Source organism: Apus apus, chromosome 3 (assembly GCF_020740795.1).
Source record: "Apus apus isolate bApuApu2 chromosome 3, bApuApu2.pri.cur, whole genome shotgun sequence".
NCBI classification, from domain to species: domain Eukaryota; kingdom Metazoa; phylum Chordata; class Aves; order Apodiformes; family Apodidae; genus Apus; species Apus apus.
In genome coordinates this window covers 16447207-16465488 of record NC_067284.1, presented here as the reverse complement: position 1 = coordinate 16465488, position 18282 = coordinate 16447207, and the positions used below count along the sequence as shown (strand labels likewise).

General features: G+C 36.2%; 1 protein-coding gene across 6 annotated transcripts in view; it reads left to right on the top strand.

The window, feature by feature from the left end:
• Window positions 1-18017, top strand: part of MYO6 (myosin VI) — a 113693-nt gene extending 95676 nt beyond the window's left edge. For 2 of the 6 annotated variants that reach the window (XM_051613933.1, XM_051613939.1), the window contains 7 exons: window positions 2671-2700; window positions 3174-3212; window positions 5583-5686; window positions 7070-7201; window positions 10114-10140; window positions 13095-13313; window positions 14583-18017. In XM_051613933.1, the coding sequence (XP_051469893.1) occupies window positions 2671-2700; window positions 3174-3212; window positions 5583-5686; window positions 7070-7201; window positions 10114-10140; window positions 13095-13313; window positions 14583-14782 (751 nt within the window). In that variant the 3' untranslated portion in view covers window positions 14783-18017. The remainder of the gene's footprint in view (window positions 1-2670; window positions 2701-3173; window positions 3213-5582; window positions 5687-7069; window positions 7202-10113; window positions 10141-13094; window positions 13314-14582) is intronic. The other 4 variants (XM_051613935.1, XM_051613934.1, XM_051613937.1 and 1 more) reach the window with 4 other exon arrangements.
• Window positions 18018-18282: the final 265 nt, after the last annotated feature.

Genomic DNA, 18282 nt, shown 5'->3' with positions numbered 1-18282 from the left:
AGTGTTTCCATGAAATTTCAAGATCTCAGATTTGTGCTCTTTGCTACTCAAATTTTATCTACATATATACATTTTTAAAATTACAGTATACATGTGGGAGAGGTGTTTTGGTTTTTTTGGTCATGCACAATATTGATTTTTAGACATTTCTACAAAAGTTGTTGTTTTGTCCTCAGTTACACCATAGCTGTCATACTGTCTCAGATAAGACTTTAATATGCTCAGTTACATGTCCAGGAGCTTCACAGACAGCATTCTGGAGTCTTTCATACTTAACCTCTTTGGATTTCGGTGCAATACGCTGAAGGTAAACCCAAAGTCACTTTCGTGTTGCAACCTGGTAAACGGATCTTAAATCTGAGAGAAGGGTGGCATTAGACAAGGAAGGCATAGAGAATGGGAGACTTTACAGTGGCCTTCCAGTGTCTGAAAGGGCCTGCTGCTGGGAAAAAGACTTGTTGTGAGAGCGCGTAGCGATAGGAATGTCTTAAAACTGGAAGAGGGTAGATTTATATTAGACATTAGGAAGGAATTCTTTCCTGTTAGGATGGTGAGACACTGGAACAGGTTGCCCATGGAAGTTGTGGATGCCTCCAACCTGGAAGTGTTCAAAGAGAGATTTGATGGGGCTTTGACCAACCTGGTTTAGTGGGAGAGGGGCCCCATGCCAGAGGGTTTGGAACTAGGTGATCTTTGAGGTCCCTTCCAACCAAACCACTGTATGATTCTAATTCAGTAACTTTTCTGTCAGTGAAGCTCATAATCTCCACAGTGTTTCCTGTTGCTCATGGGTGATCCTGGTGTTTATATATTAATATGTTTATATGTGAATGATGAATTAACCATCCTGATAGTTACGACTGCCAGTTTCTCTCAGCTGTGTACTTAGCAATAGAAGAACGAGACTCTTCTGAGTAACTGGAAAGTGCAGAATGAACAAACTAGCACAGTGATCTAAATTCCTGTCTTGAGCAAGATAATATATGCCTAGAAATAAGTAGAGATTTTTCTGCTTATATGAGATTGCTTTTTAGCTCATTAGCAAGTTTTTTTATTTCTCTTTTGCAGTCTACCTCCAAGAGTTTTAAACATGTCCAAAACCTGAAGAAAATTCTTTTAATTTCACCTTTGATCTAAATTTGTTTTGGTTCGTTTGAAAATAAACTAAAACTTTCCCCGTGCCCCAGTTTCTTCTACTGAAATGCAAGGGTAGATTTGACATAACTGCAGGAATTGGCTTAAAGGTAGAAACTGTGGGAATTATCTGAAATTAAAACTATTAATTGGTTTGAACAAAACATGTAATTTAATAATTTAAACATAAATTCTCAGAACTTATGTTAACTCACATAAATTAAAATTTTACTAGAGACTAAGATAGTTAAATTCTGACATTTTCTGGTTTCAAGACCTGCATGTTACCTAATGATACACTGAAATCACTGTAACTTTCATGTATGTATATTTCCCTTCTCTGTTAAACTTTGCTGTAGTAAGATAAAGCATGTATCATTCCGTACTGAATTCATCCAGTATACTGATTCTACAGTGTTTTCACACAATTTTGTAAAATAATTTTATTCTCACACACTGGCATGAGTAAAAGGGTATATTTCCCATTGTGCTCTACTACCTGTGGAGTAAAATAGTAAGAACAAGGTGATTTTTTCTTATGCCACTTCGAAGGAACTATTGTATTTTGGTCATTTTTAAAGAACACGGTAAGTAAGTCTTGTCATGTTTGAAAATGAGGAGCCTCTACTTCTTTTCTCCTCAATACCACAGTGCATTCACCATTAGTTTTCATAGATATTTAAAACTTCATAAGTATTAGTAGTTTCTTTGAGAAATATACTCATAGGCTCTTTTCAAAGAAGAAAAGTTGTTTTTTTCTGGCAGTAGATCGAGCATTTTTATTTGTGCTTATTCTGTGTATATTCTGGACCTCTGCTAGCTTCATCCAATTTTATTACTCATCCACAATTTGAAACCATGTGTAAAAAGGCATTTATTGCACCTAGGGGTAAATTACAGAACTGCTTAGCACTTAAGTAAAAAATTAATTATTGATACCTGTTTTCAACAGTGCAATTTTTTTTTTATTTTTGTGCTTTATTGAAACATACAGTACAGCATATATCACTGAAATAAGCTAGCCTCAATGAAGGTGTTGGAATAATCCAATAAGTTCTAATTTGTGTCACATTCAGTGCTATCTGTGTGTGCATGTGGGTCTTCAGTTAGACTCAGTATCTCTCCACAGTTTGCATGAAGAGGCTATTTGTCCTGTTCTCAGAGCAGCTACCCGAGGTTTGCTGGTATTTCTTTTGACGTGCATATCCATGCATAAAATATATCAGTAACATGTCTCATAATCTTTGATTTTGAAAGATGGAATTGGGGGGAGAAAGGGTGGAGTTAGTTTCCACTTGTACACTTTTTTCCAGGTTATCTTAATTTAACTTAAAAAAAAATAATATAACCTTCATGATTGATTGAGCAAGGTGAAGAAAAAAGGTCTATAGAACCCTGTTTCTGAATTAAAAATAAAAAAGAATCATAAGAAAGTAAATAATATGTGAAAGAGCAGGAAATACAAGCCTTTTCCCCATTTCAGATTATTAGAAACATAGAAGTAGTCTATCTAACACAAATATCTTCTGTTTGCAGAGCCAATGGAGCAAAGCTGCAAATGACTGCGTATGGCATTTTTTTCCATTCAAATACTCTAATAGAAAAAAATGTAACACTAATTAATTCAAAGGAAATTGATACTGTCCTCCTGTTTACTAATACCCAATAATAATCATTATTATCATGCATCTGTAAACTTCAAATCAGCTTGTAATACTTTATATCCATTAATTTACTTATGTCTAAAAAATTAATAATCTAATATACCTAATAATACCAATTTGAAGATTATTATATAATTAGTGTAAACTTTTTCACATACCATCAATTTTTCACTATTCTTGTAATTTATTGCTCTTTACAGAATCTGGAATATACATATTTATATATAAGCATGAAAATTATTTCAAATATTTTGCCTTTTTTGGTTTTTTTGCACTTGAATTAGCTTCAGTTTTGTTGGCAAGAGACTAACAGTTATAAAAGCTGGTGTTATGTTAATGTGTGTGGTTTATGCTTATTTATCAATTTTCTTATAGGGAACAAATGGCCACAGAAATGTCAGAAATATTGTCTAGGTAGGTGAGAAGATCACATCAAATTAATCAATTGTTTAATAAAAAGAAGTCACACATTAAATGGGTTGAATTATGGAATAAAACATAATGGAATCTAATTGGGTTTTTTTAAGTGCTAAGCAGATAAGTAAATAATTTCTTTCAAAGAACATTTTCTTTATCAACACCTCTTTTTCAGCAATTCTTTTTATTGCATTTCAAAATGCAATACTTCTTACTGCATGCTTGCTTAACTACATTTTTTTTCTTTATATGCTGGAAACTTTTTACTTGAGATTGATTTTTTTTTTTTTTTTTTAATGGCTGAAAATGCTGTTAATGATACGTAACTTTGTCAGACTGAGTGGTGGTGACTGATTGTCAAGTGTTGATGCTCTTCTTCCTGCCAGACTGTTGAGCTTAAAAGTCATGTAGAAAACAGAAGAGCGATCTGCAGAGGAATACTGCAATGGAAAGCTAAGCCATTCAATTGGATTAGCACTTTTAAAGATTACTAGTTTAACCAGAGATCTTACAGCCTCGTTCTGCTGCTCTAAATTATGAAGCAAACTCTTAGAGTCGTAGGTAGTGTTGCTAAATAAGGAAAATCCTTAGGATTTCTCCAATTAGATTGAAGAAGGTTAGACACCAGGCAGCGGAAGTTACATTTAGCAGCAATCCTTTAACGTCCTACAGGTATGCCAATTATAGACAAATAACAACATTTATATTTTGAAGGAGACTTTCTGTGTAATAATTTGGTTTGCAATTATGAGTTGTGCTAAGTGTGAGGAAAAGTTTCTGTCCCTTAGCTATATGCTATTTAAAAGTCAAAGAGGCAATTCTTTATATCAGACTTCTCACACACCATAAAGGGAAGCTGTGTTGACTCAGATGAGTAGCATGAGTAGGCATAATTAAGCTGATGCTGCAATAAACAGTAACATTCAGTAGTTTTAATTACAATGAAGAGATGGTTCAGTTGCTATTAAGCATAACATTTGGTTAAACAGATTGTTTCATTCTATGAAACTTAAAAATAAATTGCATTTGTTATCTCTGCTTTCAGAACTGCTATAGCTACATAGAGAAATTTTTCACAGAAAATGTGTTTATAACTCATTAAGTAAAAAGCGAAAATAAACAACAAAACTTCACAGTCCCACACAAGACCTTTACAGAAAAATAAAGTTTGAAATAGCATTCACTGGATTATAGATATTGTAATAATGTATCAGTCCCACAAAGGTATTGCTGCAAAACCAGTCTTAACTGAAAAGGCCTGTTTTTTGGGCTTTTTTGTTCTTGTCTTGTTGTCTCTTGTGAGTATTTAATGGAACATATTGCAGCAGCTGTTTTGCTACCCTGATAAAAATCTAGTTTCTTCTGAAAAATCCTCTGAGATCCTGAATGATAATTCAGTTTCCCTCTTGTTCTTAGTCAGGGACATTGGCAGAGGTTGGTAAAATCTGTTCTTGAATTCCTTAGTGTTTAAAAAGTACTTTTGATTGTCACTGAACGTTGGAGTGTTTTGAATATCCAAACAAAACATGGGAAGTTTGCTGTTCCTAAGGGAGACTTCTTTCACTTCTTATCCATATAATTTTTAAGAAAAACAAATACTCATTTTCTTTCAGGTTTATCTTTATACATACACATGTAATGTTTGTTTGTTTGTTACATGGATAACTTTATACATACTGTTGAAGGTGTTTTTATACTGGTTATTCTGAGGGTGATCTTTTTTTGTTTGGTATCTCTTAATGTTTTGGGTTTGTTTTGGTGTTTTTTTTTCCCTTCTTTAGAATATGTATTGCTGTTCTCAGACAGCTGCTACACAATTAATATAGAATTAATTTGATTTCTTCTCTCAAATTTGACCTTTATCAAGGCATGCAATATTTTCACTAGTCTTGAAACAAGGATTTTGTCCTAATGCAGTTTTAAGCAGAAGACGAAGCGCTTTTTCTCCCTTTTTGTCTACTTCAGAAATGGTTTTCCTTGTCTGGTTTTTTAAATAGAACTATTAACACTCTTTGTTGTGTGTATTCTGCATCTTGACCAAGGAAAATGTACATCAGCACAGAGTGAGGTACTTATGAGCAGAATTTGCATCTTTTCACACATAATTTCTAACTGTGAATGACAATTCCTTTTAATCTCTAGGTAGCCAATCAGATACGACTTTGGACAAAAAAGATGCTTTCACTTTTTCTTAATTATTTGAACATACTGAACATAATATGTTACTTGCCCTTTGAATTTAATCCCTCTGCTGCTGATTTTCATTCTAATACGTGTGCTGCAGTGTTGATCGTAGGATCTGTTCCTCCTGTTGTAACAATTCCTGTTTCCTGCTCAAAAAAACACATATTTTTTAAATAATCATAGGGGTCCTGCGGTTCAAGCCACAAAAGCTGCTGCTGGAACTAAGAAGCATGATCTCAGTAAGTGGAAATACGCAGAGCTTCGTGATACAATCAATACCTCTTGTGGTAAGTTGTTGGTTTTTTTCTATTTTCTGATTTGAGAAAGAAGTCAAGTTGTAGTTGTATGAAAGGTGACAAAGATAAACACTTGCTCATAAATTTATTCAGGTTTGAAACAATGTAAAAATAATTTTTGAAAGTTCTCTTACCCCAAAAAGAAAAGTGAATGAAGCTATTTCTGTGTTGAGGACAGAGAATTTCCTTTTTTTACCTCTTTTACTTATATTTACGATGCTAAGCTCCTTGGGCCATAAAATACTTATCATAATTTCTTAATTAAATTGTCTCAGTGTTATGTATTTCCACTAAGGGTATAATAGTTATTATGCTGTACCTAGAATTTCTGTGTTCTATAAATTTTTTTGCTCTCACTTCTTGCCGTCACTAAATCACAAAAAGCAACTATGCCATGTAAAGCACATCACTGAATGTTTTCCTAGGTGTTCAGATTATTTTTGGATTTTCAAAATTTGTGACTTAATTTTAGAAGTTCACAGTTAGGACATCAATTAATTCCACTCCAATGTTATGAAGACTGAAATAGATAATAATTATTCCTTTATTAAATATTACTGTTTCTTCCTCTTTTGATTGAAAGCAGTTGGTTAATTTTTTATTTAAGATAAGTCAGAATATATCCCTGGAGGTAGAATTTGGAATCACACAGAATCACAGAATCCTAGGGGTTGGAAGGGACCTCGAAAGATCATCTAGTCCAACCCCCCTGCCAGAGCAGGGTCACCTAGAGCACATCACACAGGAAGCAAACCCATTCTCTCTATTTGTATTTAAAACCCAAAGTTAGCTCCAAATTCTAATTGTGTCTCTGTTGTTTCTGCATATGCAAGACTGGAGCAAAGCTTTCAGCAGAATAGGTGGTGCAGTAATACGTGGTGCTAATGTATGTTCATCCCTAGTGAAGCCAGTTTGGATACCCTTAGATGACTTACAGGAAAGCCTTACAATTTTTCAGTCTCTTAGTATCATGAAATTCAACAAAATTAAAATATGTTTTATAAAGAGGAAAAAGAACCTATATCTGAGCAGTAGAGTTGCTAATTTTCCTTTTTTTTCAGTTGCAAAAATAAAGTTCAGCTGTGGAATTTTAGAACAATAGAATGCTACTGCATTCACAATAGAACAGCTACTGCAGTGTCTGCCACTCTTCTAAAGGAGAAAAATATATAAAGCACTCGAGGAACTTTCTGGGCCATAAAATACAGGCCCTGTTGCTATAGAGAATGAGGCTTTGGTATATTCTCTTCCATTCTGTTCTATTTGTGTTACAACATGATGTAAAATTACTTACCTATCAATGTAGAAAAGCAGTTCATTAATAATTTTCCTGATTTTTCTCATTCATCCCATCTTTCTTCATTTTTGATACAGATCTGGAACTGTTGGCAGCTTGCAGAGAAGAGTTTCACAGAAGGCTAAAGGTCTATCATGCTTGGAAATCCAAGAATAAGAAACGAAATGCTGAAACAGAACAGCGTGCTCCCAAGTCAGTCACAGACTATGGTGAGGAGAAATAATTTTGTATTTATAATAATTTTGGTATTCTAAGGAAAACTTATATAGAATGAATTTTGGTTTTGCTAGGTTGAAAGAAATTCTTCTCTTTTTAAAGAATATTTTTATATTGATTTAGGGTCAATGCTTTGAAAAGATTGGAACTGACAAAACTTTGCAGAAAATACAGTAATTTCAGGAAATGCAGATACATGTACTGAATAGCTCTCCCTAAAACCTTTTCTCATACCAACTCAGAGTTGGTACCAACTTAAAAATAGTTGTTTATTTGGTATTGGCAGTTGCTGGCATTTTTGCTAAGTGTTCATTGCTGTGTTGCTTAGGACTGAGGAAGATAATTTCCCATTTCTGAAATGGCAATTTGCATTTAGAGACTTTTGAAATCCTGTTTTTACGGTTGTTCTTACTAGTTTTGACCTCTGTAAATACAAATGTTTTCTGGGAGTTGTTAGTGATAGTTCATCACAGAGCATTATACCCAAGGGTAGAAGAGATTCTAGATAGTTCTCAAGTAGTCCATCAGACAATTGCATTAGACTTTTTTTTGGTGCTGTAAAAAGAAAGATTACAAGGAATAATTTGTTGCATAATTCACTATTACCTTTGAGGTCCAGACAAAATAAGAATTATTGATGACAAGGGTGTTTTTTTATCTCATACTTTTATTCTTCCCTAAGATACAGATGTATAGCCCTAGATGTAGATACTTTTGAAAGGTGCTAATAATTTCCTCATTTACATCACTGAAGGTTGTGCATATTTCAGGTTACACTCTTTTTAAAAAAAAATTCTAAGAGCGTTGATATTGCAGTTTTTGGTGGTGGGATGACAGATATTGTGTAGTCCCTGTTTTCTCATTAGACTATCATTCTCCTGATTTCACAGATGGGTATTTATTGCCTTTTAAATTCAACAGGAAGGTGTAGGAGTTACGATGTTTAACATTGCCAGATCTGAAAAATAGGTGGGCAGTTTCTAGAGTGATATTGACACAGTGGATTGTTATTCTTCCCCTCTCGCTCCAATCCAGTGATTGTCTGTTATAAAAGGAATCAAAGAAATTAACAGAATCACAGCAAAGGCTTTGTGCCAAGTATGGTAGGGTATTACCTCCACCAATCTATTTCTCTTCCACAATCTGGGATACTCTGTAATCTTTCCACTTCCTCTTTCAGCTCAGCCACTAGGCTGAGTAAATCATTCACCTGGTCACACGTACGCAGGTGTTCTCTCTGCTATCCCCTGATAGGACTGACAGGCTGAGACATTTCAGTGCAGCCAGAGACCTGGACAGCTGCGTTCTTGAGAGGCACCTCTCTTTGGGTCGCCACTGTCCTCCTGGCAATGGTTCTTGCCCGAGTGGATACCATGGCTAGGTCCTCTCCGGGGGAGGGGCGTGTGTGTGATGATCACTAGCCGAGTTCTTACCTTGAGCCAAGAGGGGGCCCGTGCCCTGCTCCGCACCCTGCCTGCGCCAACTGCCGCGCCAGGCCCTTCTGCCACCCCACGCCCTGTTTGCTGCTCCTGGTCGCTGCGCTCCCCAGGGGCTGCTCTTCCACCTGAGGGGGGTCAGGCCCCATCCCTTTGCCCACGTTGAGTCAGAGTTGCTGCTCCCCAGAAGCTCTCACTCCCCACCCAGGGACAGGGGCTGGGACTGACTCCCTCTCTTTCCATTTCTCTCACCTTCTCTTCCTCAGTTTTGCCGAGGTTTTCCTTGCGGTTCAGCCGCTGCAGAAGGGCTCCACCAGCACCATCCCTTGCTCTGGTGGCTCAGTGGCTTCACCGGAATGGTGAAATGGGTCCTTGTGGCCATGCATAGTAACGTGGTTTTAAGGCCTTAGGAGAGATTATGACTGAAACAGCAGGAAAAGGCATTTGAATCACTTCTGCAAAGTGGTAGGTTGCTTTGAATTTGAGCTCGCGAATTCTCTCGGGAGCTAAGTGGGTAAAATAAATATTCATGCTCAGTATTGCTTATGGGAAGTATGAAAGTGCAGAAAATCTTTGGGTTTGTGCAAGTTATGCTTGGAATATTCACGATCTCTTCAAATTTAGTTAAACATTTACAGCATTATTTTCACTGTTTTTCATTGCATTTTTTTACTTTTCTTGAAATGTGGCTTCTCATTTCTGAAGACAAGTTAGGACATCACAGTTCAGAATAAATGCACCAATAGTGACCTTTAGGGACTTGTCAGTATCAGAAGTAATTTTTCCTATTGCAAATAATTACACTATGCAGGAATTTCACATCTATGTATCATAATGATCTAAGACGGTATTAAGAGGGGACTCTGATTTCTTAGATGTTTAAGCTAAAAGTCATTCGGGTGTCACTGGATATTTGATTTAAATGATGTAGTATCTCCTTTTTGTCTTTTCACTGATGTTATATGATTTTACAGGTATCCTTTAATTAAAATGATACATTCAGTATAGAAGGTAAACAGTGGTTTGATTATTATTGTTGGAGTAGGCAGATCTGGTATCAATAGAAGTCAATGTCAAAATGGAAATGTCAAAAATAAAAAATAAAAAAATAATTAATGAGCAGATTTGTTACAGCAGTCTATGCTCAGCATGTATACAGCTGAAGTTCTGTAACAGGTATTGCAAATTATTGAAGTAATCAATTTTGAAATTAAGTCCTGATGAAAATAGAAGCAGTTGAAAATCTATGAAACTGGAAGAAAGGAGACATTTCATATGTGTCAGTGAGCAGAAAAATAATAGAATTGTAGATTAATAGGAATACTTGGGTCAACATCTGGGTTTATTGTCTAACTTGATTTTCTTTTTGTGTATGATCAGCATTGGTGAAAATGTTGGGGTAATGAAACTATAATTTGTAAAGAATCAGCACTTTGATGTTGTGTTCAACATGTAATATTTGTTCACAGATTTTGCACCATTTTTGAGCAACTCACGTAAGTGGGGAGATGGCTATTTAAGCTAACTTTGAAGAATAGGAACACTTGAGAGCTCTATACTAACTAATGAATCCAGTGTTTTGCTACACGGGTACATAGAATAAATTGTTAAAAAAAAATTATTTTACCATTTGGTGGTTATTGAACAGATGGTGATTATCTGTCAATCTAGTAATTTGCAAATGTATTTTACTGCTTATTTTCATGAGATGCTACCCATTTGAGCTGTCATGGGAAGGGAGAACGACTTAACCTTTTTATGTAGTTTAAGGTATAATCTATTTTTTCCTTTTTTTCCCTTCCCCACTGCCTCTCCTCCTCTTTCCCCCTCCCCAAGAAATACCATGTTTATTATAGCATTTTTTATTCTTCACATGACTCTGTTGTAGCAAAACTCTGGAATCAGCTTAATATAACAGCTATTTTCCTACCACAAAAACTAACATTCAGGTGATGGTTTCTTTTGAATAAAGAGCTACAATTCTGTATCACTGAAAAGTAGAGGCTATATTGACTGCTTAGCATTCCTGTCCTCTAGATTTCCTCTTGGATTTAGGTATGCATAGGTGTAGAAATACGCCTTAGCAATTACCATGCAGTGCAAAATGTGTTTGACAAAACTAAAGCACTAATCTGCTGTGACAAATGCTCAGGCAACTTGCAGAAATTATAATTAATTTAGTATAAACTGTAGACTAAATCTCCCTGTAAAATATGTCTTTCGTCAGAGTTGATGTATACAGGTAGAATTCACCTATTAAAATCTTCTGGTTGTCTTCCTTGTGTTTATGTAGACGTGGAAAAAATTGGGGGTATGATTTATACAGTACATATTTTTTTTAAGATTCTTCACATTTAGAAAAACTATATTTATTTGAATCTAAGTAGTCTTGTTCATAACTATAAAAATACATAATTAGAAGTGATTGTCATTTTTCATTTATTTAATTTCAGCTCAAAACTTAGCTTTGCTGCTTAAGAGACAATGGACAAAAAAAATAATTACCTTTTAATTATTCCCTTTATAGTGAAACATTGAACTATTAATACTGATTTTCTTTTGTAGCGATGGTGTAGAAATTCAGAATTTCTGAAACAGTATTTTCCACACTGGTTTTGTAAAACACTAAAACAAGATCACTAACAAGCAGTAAATGCAGTTATTAAAGGGAAGAGTCTTGCTTCTAAGAGCATTTCCTATTTAAAACTAAATATGATAGTGTATACATAACACAGTTAATCAGCTGATGAGTTAACTGGTAAGTTAGAGATTATTTGCTTTTACTGATGGGTTAGAGAATATTTGCTTTTATTCAGGAGTCCAAAAATGCACATGGGAGATACTTAGCAAAAAAAATTTAAATATATGAAGCTTTAAAATATTTTATTTAACTATCTCCTCTCCAAGTTTGGTCTGTAGTTCTTAAAGGTCTGAAATAAACAATGTATTTTAAAAAGATAGCAGACGTAGAGTAATTCTAATAATAGAATCATAGAATCATTAGGTTGGAAAAGACCTTCCAGATCATTGAGTTCAGCTGTAATCCAACTACCACAACCACTAAACTATATCCTGAAGTGCCACATCTAAACACTTCTTGAACTCCTCCAGGGATGGTGCCTCCACCACCCTCCTTGGGCAGCCCATTCCAATGCCTCACCACTCTTTCAGTAAAGAAAGTTTTCCTAATATCCAACCTAAACTTCCCGTAGCACAACTTAAACCCGTTTCTTCTCATCCTAATTCTGGTTACTTGGGAGAAGAGACCAACACTGGCTTCCCTTCAGGTAGTTGTAGAGAGCAGTAAGATCTCCCCTGAGCCTCCTCTTCTTCAGATTAAACAACGCCAGTTCCCTCACCCACTCCTTGTATGAAATGCCCTCCAAACCCCTCACCAGCCTTGTTGCTTTTCTCTGGACATTGCTTCAGGACCTCAATGTCTTTCTTATACTGTGGCACGCCCAGAATTGAACATGGTACTCAAGCCGTGGCCTCACCAGGGCCAAGTACAGGGGCACGATCACTTCCCTACTCCTGCTGGACAGTGTATTTGATACAAGCCAGGATGCCATTGGCCTTCTTGGCCACCTTGGCACACTGCTGGCTCATGTTCAGCTGGTCATCCACTAGTACTCCCAGATCCTTTTTCACCAGGCTGCTTTCCAGCCACTCTTCCCCAAGCCTGTAGCATCGCTTGGGGTTATTGTGGCCAAAATGCAGGACCTGGCACTTGGTCTTGTTAAACCTTGTCCCATTGACCTCATCCCATCGATCTAACCTGTCCAGATCTCTCTGCAGAGCCTTCCTACCCTCGAGCTGATCAACACTCCCACTCAATTTAGTGTGGTCTGCAAACTTGCTGGGGTTTAGCACACAGGAATCGAGGCAGAAAGTTATGCTTGGTGGCAGCTTCTTAATAAGTGGTGTTTGTTGTCAACATTTCTTTTAACAATTTGTTCATTTCTGACAGTATTACACACCCTTCGGTGTCTCCTGTCAAAAATCTTCAAGTGGTGCTTTATATTTTTGTAACTGAAAATGCTCCTTTGCACTGTGACCTTGTTCCACAAAGAGATGGACTGAACTGGGGCACTTACTGATTATTTTACTCACTTTATTTTGTCTAAATGTACCTAAATGAGGCTATTGAGCAACCTTTGTATAGATACAATAGTTACTATGAACCTTTTCTCACTAGTGTTACAGCTGTAGTGATTAATAGAATGCACATTATATGAGATGGAAATACTTCTTAGGTTGATGAGACTTCAGATGACCTTGTATTCAAAGAGAATCTCCAAGGTTTTTGGGGTTTGGTTTTGTTTACTTATTTTTCTTTTATGTATTTGTTTTGTTTTTTACTTTGCTGATTAATTGAGCAAGTCCTAATACATTTTTCTTGTTTTCTATTTTTCTGTTTGCTTGTTTGTTGGGTTTTTTTGAATGATAGCTCAACAGAATCCAACAACCCAGCTACCAGCCAGACAACAAGAAATCGAAATGAACAGACAGCAGCGTTACTTCCGTATTCCCTTCATCCGTCCCGCAGACCAGTACAAAGATCCCCAGAACAAGAAGAAGGGCTGGTGGTATGCTCATTTTGATGGGCCATGGATTGCGCGACAAATGGAACTTCATCCTGACAAGGCACCCATTCTTCTGGTAGCAGGTTGGTATTGAAAGCAACATTCAAATGCTGAAAAGGTTTAGAGTTGATAACTTACTTTAGAGTATCATTTGGAGATGTGACTGGTCACACAGTTTACTTGTACATGTACTTTAATCTGGGAAATCATACACAGAGTGGGAATCCAAATATAAATGGTTTTAATGTTAAGTGTCCTCCATTTATTCACTGAACTGGAGTCAGCATGAAGATAAAATACCACAGTTTATCTGGGAAGGTTCTGCTCTTCATTGTATTGGTTTTTAGTTAGCTTTGAAAAATTACAGCAGTGTGTATCAAACCAATTTGCTCATATGGTGTATTGCCTTTCCATAGTATGGTGCTAATAACAAACATTTGTACTGCTTAGTGTGGGAGAACAGCTTTATAATCATGAACATTTAAAATAAAACCTTAATGTGGCAATGGATTGGTAGAGATTTATTTGGTAATGAAATGCGTCATCCTTTCCTGGAGGATAAGGAGAGGGGAGAGAACACTGGAGAAATGCTGTTTACAGTTCTGGTTTTTTAGTTTTTGTTTTTAACTTGAAGGCTGAGACAGAGGCCAAAACCAATGTGTTTAGCTCCAGAGTGATGCTTTATTAGCGACAAAAGTTCCTTGGTTTTCTGCTAATTATTTTTAACATAATTCCTTATACAAACTGTTGCCTGCTCAGTGTCAAAGCCCATAGCTAATAGTGGCCTTGCTGTCGTGAATACCACATTCAATAGTTCACCTATTTAAAAACAAGTTTAAAATACAGCAAGCCAGCTACACCCATCATTGCATTGGATTCCCTGTGTCAGTCCCATTTGGTAAACACTGTTTGTTTACTATGGGAGGCTGATTGCTTAAGAACACTTACTGCTTGATAAAAAGTCTTGAGTTCTTAGTAACTGTGCTGCAATTAAACAAATAGTAAGAGCAGTTCACTGTAAAACTGGAAGTGTGTGTGTAAAACAAATGTGCTTGTCATCCTGTAGTGGATTTCACAAGAATATATCAAGATGCTGAACTCTTTTACTTGTTTTTTTCTTTTTGCTTACTTTTTAAGCACAATTTTGTCAGGTGCAGCATCTGATACTAGTTTATTCCGATCCTGCTTGTCTAGTCTGTGTGTAAAAAGACAAAGAGCTTTTGAAGTCTGTTAACAAACTGGAGCTCGAGGGAGGAAATCAAAGCAACAAAGATCTAACCTTTGTTAACAGTACCTTGGAAGGGATGTAAAAGCTTAATAGAGGTGTTTCTCTTTCCCCTTTGCCATTTCAGGGAAGGACGATATGGATATGTGTGAGCTGAATCTGGAAGAGACTGGCTTAACACGGAAGCGAGGGGCTGAAATTTTGCCCAGGCAGTTTGAAGAAATTTGGGAGCGCTGTGGGGGGATCCAGTACCTTCAAAATGCAATTGCAAGCAGACAGGCTCGTCCCACGTATGCCACAGCCATGCTGCAGAACCTGCTGAAATAAAGAGTCACTTTGCACAGTAGTGTTGGAGAGGAGAACCCCTGCCCGTGATACAAAGGGAAGAGTTCCTCTGTGCAGCAGAGGATGTAAACATTCTATGATCATATTAGAGATATTTAATATAAAGTGAACAGATTTTATTAATCATGTGGTTTGTTAATTTGTACTTTATGATGTTCCATTTGTGTGGTGAACTTCACTAGGTATGAAGACCTTGAAGAAATTTCAGTGTAGTTTGTTGCATTTTGTTTATATGTTGCATTTTCTTTAACAGTTTCTGTTGTTACTCTTAATACTTTTAAGTAATCTGTCTATACTTGGGTACATATTACAAAAAACTGTATTGCAACCACCTTTTTGTAAAAACCCCTCTTTAAAACACTGAATAGTTGGCTTCAAGTGGTGGCCTAGTAAAGAGGTTATGCTGTTTCTCATAACTGGAATTGTGAGGCCTTAGCTTTGACTTCTCTTCTGGAGAAGTTGGAGTATACTTTTATATAATCTGAGACATTTTATGTCCTGATTTGAAAACTGGTTAGTGTCTGATTTACTGACTTTTCAGAAACTGATGAGAAACCCTCCTAAACTTGAGACCCAGAAGTTCCTATTTAATGCATTCTCTCTTGGTTTAAGATAAATGGTTTTCTGTACATTCTGAGAAGAGCATTCGTGTATGTCAATAGTGGGTAATATTGGAGGTACTCAAAGAATGTACTGCTCAGTAGGGCTTATACCACCTCTCTCTTAGTTTCTTTTTTCTCTTTAAGTATCAGTTACCTTTAGGCTTATTTTGCCTTTAGGCAAATTTCCATTAGGAATTCTTGGACGGTTTGTTTATCCAGGTAGTGTAATTTCAATATATTATGCAAAAGTGTCCAAGACTTTTATCTGGAGGCATGTAAGATTAAGGATAGCATAAGGGAAAGACATTCAGACTTTTGGTGGCAGTGAGTATTGAGGCCTGAGCCTCAGATGTCCTGTTTATTGTAATTGTAATGAGATGCACAAGGTCTGTACCTTTTGTTAGATTGCATAACAATTTGGTCCAGTAACATAACACTCCACCTTAATGCTTTGTGCCGATGAAATATCTGCAAGTGTTAGTATACTGGAGTATCACAGTGATGCAGACACTGAGCTTTATCTCCTATGTCAAGGTTCATAGCTTCTAACAGTTCTCTTATTAAGCTGTTTGTTTTGGGAGTTTTTATGGATGGGAATTATTAATTTAATACAATTTTAAGATGCATCTTTTTCACTTACGTGAACATTGTTTCACCATGCTGGCCATTATTTCAACCAGTTAAACTTCATTATTTATTATCTCTTAGATAGGAATTTGAAATATAAGTAGCTTGATGTCTAGTTACTTATTCAAGCTGATTTAAAAATTAAGTCTTGCTCTATGAATTGACAAAGTTTGCTTACACTACAAAATTATTTCCTCTCTGTTTACTCAGTTTGAAACCTCTCGGAACCTTTAGTTTCTAAATTCATAACTGTACCTAAAGAATAACTTTCTAGAGGTACAGTTCTGGAGCACAGAGGAAGCTCACCATGCTTACTGACCTTAGGCTGTGCTTGCATGCCACAGTCTGCTTGTTGTTCTGAATGCACTCCCTACTGTAATACACGTGGAGACTTTTAAGGAATACATGACCTCTGTGTGCACCTGCTGCCTCAGGGAATCTGGCGTCGGCTGCATGCCCGCTTGATTTTTTGGTCATATGATTGCAAACAAGACAGTGTTTTCATTTTACCCAAACAAATTCTTCACCAAAGCAGTAATGTTTGGCTGGAAGAGGAAAGTGCACCAGACTGCTGGCCAGCGAGTTGTGTGCAAACCTGTAGAGTGTTGCATGGGTTTAAAGGTTCTTCTTGTGAAATGCAAATTACTGGTTTCATGTGTTACTGAATTGGAGCCAAACTTTCAGAACTTCCAGTCTCCAAAAACCTAGCACTGCAAGAAGCTATGACTGTTTATGTGATACAAGGAAGAAAAATCACTGATCTTACTGGGCTGAGATGCCCCACCCTATATTTATTACTGTATAGATTTAACTTCTTAACACAGTCAGTCTCAGTTCGTATACATACATATACGTGTGTGTGTATATATGTGAAATAGATCTTGTAAGACTGAAAATGGTAAGCAAAGAACCTCAATACTCGTGTATGTATAGATATGCACATATATATGCTTACATATTTTTGTATATATATGTGTAAACATACTTGTAGGGAACTTAAGTAAAATTAACTGAAATTTTCCAGTCTGTTCCTTTGATTATGCCAGGATTTCCTCGACTGGCATCAGAAAGAAGATATATTTTTCAGAATGAGATGCATGGGAATCCTTGGTAACAAAATGATTAACAAATATCATGAAAACAAAACTGACTTTGAAATAGTGGAAGAGGAAGTGGTGGCTGGATGTTCTCAAATGAGATATTCCCACCTCTCTGCATGGCTCCAGCAGGACGCCTGAGGCAAGCAGAAGATGCATTCAAAAAATCAGGGCATGTTAGTTTGCACAGTAGGGTGCTTTTTTGTTTCTCTCTTTTTTTTTTTTTCCTTTGCACCAAAAAGCAGCATTTAGTTTTCCTGATCTTTTTGTGGAATGAAATTAATTTTCAATTCATTTCAGATATTTTTTTTTTCCCCCACATCAGGCAATACTCAGCTGCTTAATGATTGTTTCCGTTGTCCCATCCACAGGGTCAGATAATTATACTGTGGGTTGATTTGGAGAGGAAATACAAAAAGGGAGGAGGGGGTTGATCTGTAGGACTGTAGTGTTACCTAATGCCCTTCTGATCTATGGTTAAGTGTAATTTATTTTTTAAAGCAAAGTGATGAGGCAAACATGTTGGCTTGGTTCTGTGTGTTTCATTTAAAAAAAAAAAAAAAAATCCTGCCTCTCAGTGAAGTTGTCCCTTATAGTTGAGATCTTCTGCCTGAAACACTCCAGAAGACAAAGGAAAGCAAGAGAATCACCGTGCCAGGTGACATTCCTGACTGTAGGTGACCCAGGAATATGAATTGTCTAGAGAACGCTTCTTCAAGGATTGCAAGGTCATTAAATACTTGTCTTTCCTCCACTGATAAGATTGTTTGTCTTTACCTAGTTGAATCCTTTGGGCTTTTCTCCAAAATCTTTATTTAAAGTATTTAAATGACCTCCTAATACTGTACTGAATATTAAAAAAAAATAAATACATTCCATGTTGAAATCTCAGTTGTATCTCTCTTAACATTTTGTCTTTAAAGATATGAAGTGTAATAAATAAGAGTAAAGAAGGATAAAAGGGTTTCTGTGCTGAAACTGCCTAAAGGTTTTCTGTTGATGTTTATGGTGCTGAAAGCTAAAGATTTTGTCTTTAGTATCTAAGGTAAATGTTCCTTTAAATGAATATTTTAAGAAATTCTGATTTTTTTAATCTTTAAATCGAATACAGAATTTCTCAGTATTGTTGAAACAAGTATCTTTTTAACTTTTATTA